The sequence below is a fragment of the Bacillus rossius genome, chromosome 1, assembly GCF_032445375.1.
Source record: "Bacillus rossius redtenbacheri isolate Brsri chromosome 1, Brsri_v3, whole genome shotgun sequence".
NCBI classification, from domain to species: domain Eukaryota; kingdom Metazoa; phylum Arthropoda; class Insecta; order Phasmatodea; family Bacillidae; genus Bacillus; species Bacillus rossius.
In genome coordinates, this window is record NC_086330.1 from 101259650 (window position 1) to 101272706 (window position 13057).

At 41.3% G+C, this 13057-nt stretch overlaps 1 protein-coding gene across 1 annotated transcript in view; it reads left to right on the forward strand.

Moving 5' to 3' along the window:
• Window positions 1–13057, forward strand: part of LOC134540820 (protein nervous wreck) — a 303303-nt gene that overhangs the window by 150762 nt on the left and 139484 nt on the right. The window contains exons 5-6 of the mRNA XM_063383775.1: window positions 6689–6833; window positions 7733–7869. Of these exons, the coding sequence (XP_063239845.1) occupies window positions 6689–6833; window positions 7733–7869 (282 nt within the window). The remainder of the gene's footprint in view (window positions 1–6688; window positions 6834–7732; window positions 7870–13057) is intronic.

A 13057-nucleotide genomic window follows, 5' to 3' on the forward strand; every position in this document is an offset into this window, starting at 1 on the left:
TACACGGTAATTTATTTTTCTGCTTCCCTTCCCAACCCGAGAGCTTAAGATTCTGTAATTTCCCCTCCACCATGTAGGATGTAATGTTGGCTGCAATGCGTAGTTTTTGGCGCTGCGCTGCTGCCAGATCTCCCTCCGCTGCGGTAATATATCCCTGCGCCCTTAGAGCGGAAATGTGCAATGGGAACGTAGACCGCGAGCGAAAACTGCACTGTTATACATCACAGTAAAATTACGGACTTTTTAACGAAGATTTCACCTGAAATAAACGACGATTTCTTAGTGATTTCATATCACTGGATCTTTGTAGAAACTATGCCGTATTGCGACTAAAGAATAAACAGAATAAACACACACGTGGAAGAAATAACAATGTTTCTGCAGTAATCGAAACAAGTTTTTGAATGCTTTGTTTCTAAAACTATTTTTGTGGAATCATGTTCAAAGTAAGTGAACTTAGAACTAGCAATCTTACGAAGATTCCTAGATATTTTGAAACCAGCTTTCTTCACCAATTAAGGGTGAAAACCTTCAACAGTGTGCGCAGTGGAATATTTTTGTTGCTAGACGTGTAACGGTTCACTTGCGAGTGGAAGTGTCGACATCGAGTGTCTTGGTGGATGCAGCTGGCACGTAGTGGATGTTATAACTTTACGTTTCGCTTTCTACAGTTTGTACCATGAGACGGGAACAGATCTCAGTTCCCGAAACGTCGCAACTGGTAATGTCTTAGGTTAGCCTACTGTGTTAGTCTGTGCTGACGTCGTTGTGGTATCCAGAATGTATGTTGATCACATCGCTCGGTTCGCCTGTGCATCTTTGTGTTCTTTTGTCACCCAGATTACCTATTTAGTGCCATCGTTTGGGTTCGTCTTATTTCGCTGCGTTTTCCAAGGTTGGTTTTTGTCTTCATCTACTGTTATTGTACCAACTGTCTCTTTGTTGTCAGAACATTGTGTTCGTCTCTTCTGTGAGATTTTTTTCTATCTCCTTACACTGGTTTCTGAGTGGAGTCTATGCATATACATTTTGACGTCGGCTGATTTAGGTTGGTTTTCTGTGCGTTTGTGTCTTCATCTTTTTTGTCCGTTATTGAGGTTATTCTAAGACATGTAGTGTAAACCAACAATGGCGTATGTAAAAAAATACATCTTATATCTCTATTGCAGGAATCATTCAAAGAATTTTTTGTTGGGTATTTCACTACTAGTGCTATTTAGTTTGTTCTGCGTCAATTTGCTTCATTGCATTCAAAAGATTTTTAAATATTTAAATATTTTCTAAAATCCATCTTGGCTTTCGAGGTGGTTGAGCTACGTCGAAATATTTTGTTTTGCAGTTTTAAGTGTTAGGGTTTGTGACGTATTGCAACATGCGTGTTTTATAAACAACAGTGATTTTCTTGTGTTGGTTGTGTGTTGCGCAGTTACGTTTTTTTTTTCACTGCGAATAGTTTATAAACCCAGCCTAACAGTCACTCACCTTTCGCTAGTTCTCTCTACAACGTAGGAGGTCGTTGTGGCGGCAATAGTCCTCCCACCGCCATCACAGGCATCTGCATCGTCGCTGTGTCATCATCCGCGCTGAAGGACATGTCCACACTTCTCATGAGAACAGGGAGGATGAGGAGAAGAATAAGAGGGAGTTGTAAAGCCGTCACCGTTCATTCGCAGAGCGGAATGCACTCGAGGAATTAAACTAGCGATTCCCCGGACTTTACTGCTCTTTGGGAGTGCTTCCAGGAACTACCTTTAGCGCGCTTCGCTTGGATGGATTTCCGGATTTGCAAGGCGAAGATACAATGTCTCGAGCTGGAAACTGTGTTACGGAAATAACAAAATTTTTCTCCCGTGACGCAGGTTAAGGATTGGTTTCACACGCCTACACTGTTTTCACCTTATATTCAAGAATGACTCTAGGAAATTGTTGTGTACTAAGTTTATTTATTTGAACATGAAACCACTATAAGTACATTCTTTTTACTGAGCAAAACATGCAAAAACATTTATGTATTTCTACCACGATGTTTATACCCTTTCTATACAAAAAAACAGAACCTGAAAGTCGAAATACGGTGTTGTACCTACAAAAGTCAATTTTTTCCAAAATTACGAACAACTCTTCGTTTATTTCAGCTGAATACATAATTGGAAATTCCGTAAGTTTACTGTAATTTCTTACAGTGTAGTTGGCTATTTTTATTGCATTGATTAAAGGATTTTCTAAGAGAACCGGCAATTTTATGAATTCGTTTGTCGTTGGGCTAAAATTCAAAGCCCTATGTTTGCTCTAACAGCGTTTCTTTTTCCATTAACTGATTTTTAAGTGAAACATTTTTTTTTGTTTTTATTAATTGGCACTGTTTGCTTAGCTTACTTCTCTCCTGGTAGGGCATCGTTGGCTCATGGTCGTAGATAGCGTGTCCAAATAACTACAGTCCATATCATGAACACACAGAGTAAGAGTATGGAGATTTGCATACTAAGTTGCGACCAAATGAATCCACGAAATTTCCGTACCTCTTGATATTCCTGTTAAATTATTTCTTTCGATAGCTCTCTATCTTTTGGTGTTGGGTTCCCAATGGTCTCACAATATATTTACCAAACGTTATTTTCGAGTCGAAAGAGGTCAGACAATTGACCATAACTATGAACGTTTGCTTGACCTTTTACCACTGTTATATGATATTTAATAAATATAGGCCTATTTTGAGAAAATAGTAGTCGAAACGTAACATGCAAGAGAGCTATCGTGATAAGTAACAGAAAAAACCATTAAAGTAATTACAAGAAAATGAAATAACATTCAAGCCATGTAGCCCGTCTTAACAAATACCTATATATTTTCAAACAAATTCCCTTGTGTTGTTAAGTTCCTGAATAATTTATTTCCTGTGACCGAATCACTCCTGAAACTTTTTTTCTGCCACATTTTCCTGCACAAAAATATGATACTATATATGCATTGACGGTGAAGTAATTATATTATTTTATCAGTACCCACGTTTTTTTTTCTATTTGAAAGCAGTTACTTTTGTTAAAGAAATATCCTACTCAGGGTTTCACTTCCTACACAGGGTTTCACTAACACATTAATTTAAGGGTGCCGCCTGCCTTGGAACACATACATTGAGCATAGCTTTGGAAAAAAAAATTGGGTGGGGCTGTGTCGGGACACACGGTCGTTGGTTTAAAGTGAAACGTCTATGTCAGCGAGACGCTCTTAGTGTAGTGGATTGAAATTAAAACGAGACATTGACTGCGTACTAAAACTTTTAATACTGAAGCCAAACTGCGGCACGCCACAGTTTGACTACAATGACCATACACACACAACACGAGTTAATAAACCTAACCCAACACAGCAGGAAATCGTTGTTTAATTTAAGGGGAACTGCACCGATATCAAGGAACAAAAGTTATATACACCAGGATCATTTTATTAAACTTGTTATTAGTTACAACAATTAATATATATATATATCTTTGGTTTTACAAATTTCTTGGAATTGGGAGCAATTAAGGCTCAAATCAATTACAATGCTTTTGGTGAATAAGATTCTTGCACACTAATGAATCGCTAGGACATAGAGACGTACTTAAATCAAAAATGTACTATTCGCACTCCCGCAAAATAATAACATGCTTAGATATTGTGTTTAATACGGAGTTCTACCATGATGATATCTCAAACGGACATTTAACTTAGCCCTACTAACTCGTGACGGGCCTAGACTTATATGTGACCTCAGAAAAATAACCTTAACACAATAAAACATTTACGAGACGCGTCCTTATAAAAATACATAAGTAGAACTAAACGTCGGCCACGCGTGAAACAAGATAGTAAAGACCACAGGTCACCTAACCCAAAATGTAATACCCTAAACTACTAGGCAGGAGCCATACGATCAACTGGAACAGAGCTAGTGTAATCGAGCCGGGAGGTAAGCACCTCCGACTGCGCACATCACTGAAACTAGATGTAACCTAGCCTTAATATGTCAGCCACTCGGCGGTAGAATTGTACAATAAGCCCGAACGATCGTCACACGACACCTACAGCATTTAAGTCTTTAAACGGATAACATAGCGTCATAATGATATAACTGTTAAGTGCAGACGTAAATATCCATTAAGCAGAGAAGCATAGCTTCGCCGAGTGCTGACCATAAGCTAATCAACGCGTGCCGACGGACTGATTCCCTTCTCAAGAGAGAGAGGAGGCCAGCGACTGTAGTAAGCTACGCGGCGCTTATATAGGTCTCGGAAACTATGGGCGCGGTTACACGGGAGTCTGAACTACTTCAGGTGAACATGTTCAGCTGTTGAGTGCGGTTACACACAGTCTGAACATGTTTCGTTCGAGGCCATTTCCCATTTAACTTAAACAGGTTGGCAAAGTAGTTCAGATCGACATATCTTCTACATTAGCCTCTGATTGGCTGTTTAGAATATAAACAGTCTTTTGCAGAAATTCAAGATGGAAAGTGTTTCTGGCACAAGTTCGAGTAATATTTTACCGAATGCAACAAAAAAAATCAACAGATAATTATATATATATATTTTTTAATTGATCCTGACCTTAATTTTCTTAAAACTGAGATAGGCACTCTCGCTCAAAAAATAATAATAAATAAGTTTAAAAATTGTACTGTGCATGTTGTTTGAATTCCCGATTTGTAAAATAAAATATTGAGCAATATGAAAACACATTCCATTTCTGCTGATAATGCTGTATAAACAAGTGAGAAAATCCCGCGTTTTCTGGATACAATTACAAAATAGAGATCAACAACACAGTCATTCGTTGACAGTAGACAATCGGTTTTAGAGCTAAACACACTTTTCAGCAACTACCGTGTAACCGTACACTTTCGCGTTTGTAAACGTGTTTACTTAAACATGTTCACCTGAAGTAGTTCAGGGTCCCGTGTAACCGCGCCCTATGACACGAGGAGCGCTGGTGTCGCTGCCGGAGGGGGTGGAGAGGTGAAAAGGAGGGGAAAGGCATTCAGAGAGGAAGGGGAAAGGAGGGGAAGGAGCGCTATCATCGGAATCGGCGATGAAGCCATCCGCTTCAATACAAAACAGACACTGGATGGTTTCGAATATCGTTTTGAAGCGTTCGTCCGCTGCACGCCAGTGGTCCAGCATCACTTTTCTTCGGCTGATGTTTATATCCCTCAGTTCGGAGCCGTCTTCGACAGATGACAGATGTGCGGTTCCCCTTCCCCACCAACCCGCCCGTCCGCGACTCAGTCTCAAGTGGGGTCTGTTTACATAAAACAATTTTGGTACGCAGTAAGTGACAGTGATGATCACGGAAGACTTGTCGTGACAGCTGGTACGACTCGCAGGAACATTTGGAACACATGAGACTTGTCGTGACAGCTGGTGTGACTCGCACTGAAACGGACGTTTCGTCCGTTTGCATTCACGCGCACCATCTCCCTAAGTTGTCTCCCTAATTCCCCCTCTCCTTCCCGCCAAATTTTTCCCATGTTTTATGGGTACTAATTTGTGTCGTACGCATTGTTCCCCTACCTTCCCCTCCGCACATGCGCCATAGCCTTGATCTTGACCTATATAATAGCTGGATTCATTACTTTCCTTCTTCCTCGATGTCAGTAGGATGTTTTTCAGAGGGACAGTCATGTCCGTAAACGTAAATCCTGTTAGGCAACTTAGATTCATACGTGTAACTTTATGTTGTAATTATTCATGTTGAGGTTTTATACGTTCAAATTCATGCAGCATCGCGTAGCCGTTTGGATTAATATTTTGAGTCATGTGTTATTTATAGGCTAATTTAAATTATTTCGGGCACACAAACCTTGCAGATGTGCTTAAGTATACCCTGTGTTGTGTTTTCTGTGCTATTTGCGCACATGTTTGTAGTCCCTTGAGGTCGCCTTGGCTCCTAAGTTGCTGCAGCACGAACATGTGGTCACGTGAGACTTGTGACAGCTGGTGCGACTTGCAGGAACATGTGGAACACGAGAAACTTGTCGTGACAGCTGGTGTGACTCGCAGGAACATGTGAAACTAGGGAGACTTGTCGTGACAGCTGGTGCGACTCGCAGGAACATGTGGAACACGAGATACTTGTTGTGACAGCTGGTGTGACTCACAGGAACATGTGAAACCAGGGAGACTTGTCGTGACAGCTAGTGCGACTCGCAGGATCATGTGAAACCCGTGAGACTTGTCGTTACATCTGGTGCGACTGGCAGGAACATGTGGAACACGAGAGACTGGTTGTGACAGCTGGTGTGAGTCGCAGGAACATGTGAAACCAGGTAGACTTGTCGTGACAGCTGGTGCGACTGGCAGGAACATGTGGAACACGAGAAACTGGTTGTGACAGCTGGTGTGACTCGCAGGAACATGTGAAACCAGGTAGACTTGTCGTGACAGCTGGTGCGACTGGCAGGAACATGTGTAACACGAGAGACTGGTTGTGACAGCTGGTGTGACTCGCAGGAACATGTGAAACCAGGTAGACTTGTCGTGACAGCTGGTGCGACTGGCAGGAACATGTGGAATACGAGAGACTTGTCGTGACAGCTGGTGTGACTCGCAGGAACATGTGGAACACGGGAGACTTGTCATGACACCTGGTGTGACTCTCAGGAACATGTGGAACACGGGAGACTTGTCGTGACAGCTGGTGTGACTCGCAGGAACATGTGGAACGTGTGGCGGACGGTGCTGGAGGAGAACGAGAAGCTGGCGCGCGCGCGCCTGGCCGCGGTCGAGGTGTTCCACCAGCAGGTGGCCGACGACGCCAAGGTGCTGCGCTCCCACAAGGTGCAGGCCGCCAAGAAGGTGAGCTCACCGCCTTCCCGGACACGTGCGAGTGTCTGCGAGTGGATGGCACTACACGGTTACACGCATGTAGGCACCGGAAACATTCGCCTTTGGAATTACCTCTACGATACACTCCTCAGTCCTCTATATACTCGGGCAAGTGTCTCCCGTTCATTGGTGTCTGTTGTGGTGAAACGTCTCAACTTGGTAGCCTGTGATTCCTTTAATTCTTCCGTTGAGGGTTTATCGTTGGCCAAGAGTATTCCCTGTAAACTGTTTACTAACAGGGGAAACAGCTTGACGGTGTATACACTTGAATTTTATCTTAACGCAATGAATCGGCGAATTTTTCCGGTCCTTAGTTATATGTATAGGGCATGTATTTTTCGAGAAAAGATTTAGAGACTATCAGAGACAAAAAAACACTGTAGCATCGTCTATTATTTTTGCTTGGGTGAGTTTCTTTTTGTTACATATTTACTGTTAGAACACGATCTCAGCCATTCGGTGCGGAACAAACGCGCTCTGGGTGGCTTGGTCTTAAATAAGGCAATGGCTTCTCTCGCAGACGTGTATATGAGTTGACATCTACGTGGTTTGGCATGTGTAAGTATTGAAATCCAAAGTGTGGCATTTAGTTGACAGCGAAGTTTTTTGACATTTCTAAGTCTTGAGGTCTAAAGTGTGGCATGTGAGTTGATATCTACGTGGTTTGGCATGTGTAGGTGTTGTAATATAAAGTGTGGTATGTTAGTTGACATCGACGTGGTTTGGCATGTGTAGGTGTTGGAATCTAATGTGAGGAATGTGAGGAGACACCGACGTGGTCTGACCTGTGTAAGTGTAGACTACTGTAGAGTGTGACGTCGGGGCGCGCAGAGAGAGGGCCGCCAGGTAACGGTGGTTGTTGTCGGCAGAGCCTGGACCAGCTGGGCGTGATCCAGAAGGAGCTGCAGGTGTGCGTGCAGGACGTGGACAAGACCAAGAAGCTGTACTTCGACGAGGAGCACACGGCGCACGACGTCCGCGACAAGGCGCGCGACATCGAGGAGAAGTGAGTGGCCGTCGCGCCAGGCCTCCCGGCAGAGAGACCACGTGGACTTTATACCACCGTGTTTATAGACTGAAGCAATTCATGGGATTCTATTTGCGACAAGCTAAATTAGAGACCCCTAAATTTCACGAATTCGTTGGGAGTCAAGCTAAAATTTCAAAGTATTACGTTTGTCCTAACAAAGTTTTCTTTTACAGTACATGTTCTTTGTTTTAGCAAGAATCATTATTAATTAACATTAACACGTTTTTATTAACTAGGTTTCTTGTCTGTTTATTACAAAAATTTTCAATCGATTTTAAACTCACTTCCCGATGAGCTAGAGACTTGAAACTTTGAACATAGCACAGAACTAGATGGAAATACAATATTAATTCGATTTCTCGTCTGACTGTTTTTTTTTTGTTTGCTCGGTACAAATTTGTTTGAATTTGTTTTGCGACGCCCCTGATTCGTGGCGTTAGGCTACAAGCAGAACAGTACAGAATTGCGGGATGCGTAACGCAGCACTACCAGGCGTGCCTACATCGCCGATTGATACGATCAAGATGTTTAAAATCGATGGCAAAATTTCACAAACAAACAACACTAAAAATCAGAAAAAAAATTAATATACTACATACTAGCACCATACATATTAATAACCCCATTACAGATTATCCTGAAAATTTGTGATTGTGAATTTTTAACAGCTGTGAAAATACTCTTGTAAGATTTAAAACAAAAAATGTGAGGCGCATTTAATAGATGATTGTAAGAAGTATAGGAAACAGATGTCGTTGAAAAACCCGCAATACAGTTCACATCATTTGAGGAGCAATGAAATTGTTATTGATTTAGATGAAATATTCATGCATAAATTATATATTGCATGCGCCCTACGTTTTTCGTTTTAAATCTTACAAGTATTTTCATGGCTATTAAAAATTCACAATCATGATTTTTCAGGACAATCTGTAATGGGGTCCGGAATCTGTATGGAGTTATAAATTTATGTGGGCTAGAAGAAATAATTTTATAATATTTAGTACATTTTAAATATGTGGTGTATTAATATTTTTAGTATTTTTTCTTATTAATCGGCACCACCTGATTCGCTTACTTCTCTTTTAGCCGGGCATTTTTTTAGAGGCGTGCTGGAATACCTGCGGTTCAGCTACGAACAGAGAACAAGAGTACGCAGGTTTGCATTCGCGACCAAATGAATCCGCGAAATTTACGCACGTGTTCTTATAACTTAATGCTGTTTCTGGCATTGGCGTGCAGATTTATCTGGAGAAATCTGCACCAACAAGCAACACTCGACCAAAGCAGTATCAAATCGCAGGCTACACAGTGAAAGATAGATTATATCACATCAATTCCGCCATTTTGTTTTCGTCTGCTGGAGGCCGCCATCTTGGATGATATCCAGCCACCATATGGTTTTTATCTGTAATGCTGGAGGCTGCCATCTTGGATACCGACATATTTTTTTCCGCTGTTTACTCCTAGAGAGCGCCAGCATCGCTTTGTTTCATAACATGATGTCGGTGTTCCTTTACCTACCAAACCTGTTCTGGTCCTTATCGACATGTAAAATTTAATTTTTTAAGCAAAATGCATTAGAAGTGCTGTGATTTGAACCAACACTGCTCTAATCTCTGGGTTGGAAAACATACGCCTTTAACCACTTGGCCATCAAGTCAATTAGCAGACTAAGAATTAAATAAAGTAATACAAAGTAACACACATATTATGACAAATGATTTTTTTTAATTTGAAGAAATAATATAGCCTAAGAGCCCACAACGGCCATTCCTTCGTTATTTTATAAAAGCTGAAAGTTTTTTCTGTGAAAAACAAAAATCAGCCAGTGTTTCTACAGACAATAGCTCAACAACCTCGTCGTTGATACCTAAGTTGACCACAGAACCATCTCATTTACAGTCTTCCTCTACAGAATCTTCAATAACATTGCAATCAAGTTTAACGTCTGAATCAATAGGACTTTAATCTACAACTTCTCAAGAAAATATTGAATTTTTTGAACCAGATGTTAGTGAAGATAATGATTCAACTCAGGATGCAAATATTCTAACCGAAGCTAATATTCTAAACGAAGCTAATAATATCGACTATCAAATTGTTTGTGTGCTTTGTGACAGGAAACATAAAGAAATACGTTCACGAATGCTTCCACTTCATAACGCTGATACCAACCAATTCAAATCTAGTGTACTACCCAACATCGAAGGTCAAGAGGAGTAGGCCTATGCAGAATTATTAAATACATTAAAAAAAATTCCGGTCCAAAAGTATCTAATCATACAGAATGTAGAATTAGTTTCTATAATAAAATATCCTCTTCTAAAAAACCATCCAGTAAAAGTGATTGGCATTTTCATTGGGAATATCACCAATTAGCTTTTAATTAAATAAGTAGCATCATCGATGAAGACGTAATCAAAAAAAGGCGCTGTTATTTATTAGTATATTTGCATGAAGTGTACACCGATGTATTGGAAAAAATCTTTGAAGAAAATTCTGTTGAAGTGAATTCTGTTTTTACTGTACTACATCATCATCTAGAAGAAAATATTTTGAAAAATTTTTCTAAAGATATTAAATTTTTTACTATTCGTAATAAAAAAAAAATAGTACCCAAATATTTACAAGCAATAGACGATACAATATTTGAAAACTTACAAACTGAAAATTCTTTACGATTAGATATTTGTTTCATGTAATAATACTTTTTTTATATTTTATAATATTAAAATATCTTTTTTTACTTTATATAAAACGGCTATGAACGTAATAAAATTATTTTTTTTATTGGATAACTTAAAAGATCGCAATCGACTAAGCACTCGCGCTCGCATCTACAGCCGACTTTCAATGTGTCTGGCAAGATGTAAAAACCATTAAAACTGTCCGGCTATTGAGGTAACATTTTTTCATATGTCCCCAAGTAACATATATTACAGGATGTATCAAAATTCATGTTACAACGCTTGAGGGTAGAAAGCTCTTATTATTTGCAACCATTTTTGCCAATAAACATGTTGCCGGAAACGCGTAGTTAAGCCCCTGTAGCCCCAGAAAGAATCAGCGTAGGCAACCCGTTGGGCTTTGTGCGAGACAGACGATGCTGTGGTGAATTACGTGTTTACGACACCGGGCAGCGCTCGAGAGGACTGTACGATGTCGAATGCTGACCCCCGCCCCTTTTTACTTCCGTTGGTGGCGCCCTCACCTCTTTTCTTCCGTTCGTACCGTGCCATAGCACTGCGCAGCGTGACATCGCAGTGTCGCAGTGTGTTTTGATATCACTGGTGGTCTGTCGTTGACTGTTCTGTCGTACAAGCAAACTCGTGGTGTCATTTCTTTCGCTGTGGTTCTGAAAAGGGCGAAGTTTTAGTGGAGCTCAATGGAGTACACGTTTAGTGAGTACACGGACATGCTGCTTGTGTACGGGCAAGCTAGACAAAATGGATGAGCCGCCCGTCGTCTGTACGAAGAACGATATCCGGGTCGTAGGATTCCAGCTCACACCATGTTTGCAAGACTTAGTCAGCGAATGCGTTATACTGGTACATGTGCCGTCACAAGATCAAATGCTGGTGCTCCACGCAGGGTTTGTACTCCCAGTTTTGAACAAGATGTACATCAGAGATTTGAGGAGAGTCCGGATACAAGCACAAGGGCAGAAGGTTCCGATATGGACGCTGACAAAATGGCTGTTTGGCGAGTTCTTTATGAGCAACTCTTGTACCCGTACCACCTTCAAAAAGTGAAACACATAGGTCCGGCGGACTATCCTCTTCGCATGACCTTTTCTCTTTGGTACATTCGAAGAGTATTGAGGAACCCCGAGCTAGCGGTTTTATTCAGCGATAAAGCCAAGTTCACTCAAGACACTATTCTCAATTCGCACAACAGTCATGTTTGGAATGATGTCAATCCGCATGCAACGTGTGTTACAGCTCGCCAGGAACGTTTTTCAGTTAATGTGTGGGCCGGTATTGTTGACGGCGTACTCATCGGGCCTTTTTTTCTTCCGCCACGACTTACCGGCGCCGGATACTTCCACTTCCTTCAGAACGAACTACAAGGTCTTCTTGAAGAGGTTCCATTGCATGTCCGACGTGTGATGTGGTACCAACATGACGGGGCACCACCTCATTTTTCCCTGCAAGTACGAGAGTATTTAAACCAAACATTTCCAAACCGATGGATTGGACGAGCGGGCCCTGTCGCATGGCCGCCAAGGTCACCGGACCTAACCCCGTTAGATTTCTTTCTGTGGGGTTACGTAAAAGGGCTTATCTACGCTAAGCCAGTAGAAATGATAGAATAGCCGACACAGCGAATCATTGAAGCGTTTGAAATCATAAGGTCGACTCTACACATGCTCCAGTGTATCCGTGAAAACATGATTCGCCGTTGCCAGTAGTATAGGATAGCCGGTCCGAGGACTGGGTTCTGGGTGTGGAGCCGAGAGCCGGCTCCGCCATATTGTATTGTGACGTCACGGCGGCCATCTTGGACGAGCGTAACGGGACACAGCATAACGGGACACAGCGTAACGGGACATAACGTAACGGGACAAGTAGATCATGGCAGCCATTTTGGATCCGCCATCTTGGATCCGCCATTTTGGATGACGTCATTGTGTTCTCGAAAATTCCGGCATTGTGTTATCCGCCATTTTGAATTATGACGTCACCGTTGCAACTTCCGTTACGGCCGCCATCTTTAACTTTTTTATTTATTATCCGATTTTAATGAAATTTTTTTTAAAATTTATTAAAAAATCCATTTAATAAAATTTTAATAAAATACTTATAAAAATATACTTTTAGTACACGGAGTTTGGAGTCCTCGGTTCGAACCCGACGAGTGCAAAAAAAATAAAAATGGCGACCGATCCTTCCTCAATGGTGGTTGCAGGCAGACTGACTCCCACCACTTTTTCAAAGCATATATATCGTCACCTAGTATGATGTCATGTCCGCCATCTTGAAATTTGGACGCCATCTTGAAAATCTTTATTTACTATCCGATTTTAATGAAAAAAATTCCAAAATTTATCAAAAAATTAACGTATTTGAATTCCGTTTGATTATATCGTTGTACGTCCTCGGTTCGATTCCCGGCGAGAGTAAATTGTCGATCCTTCCTCCATGAAAGCTACCTAGACTGA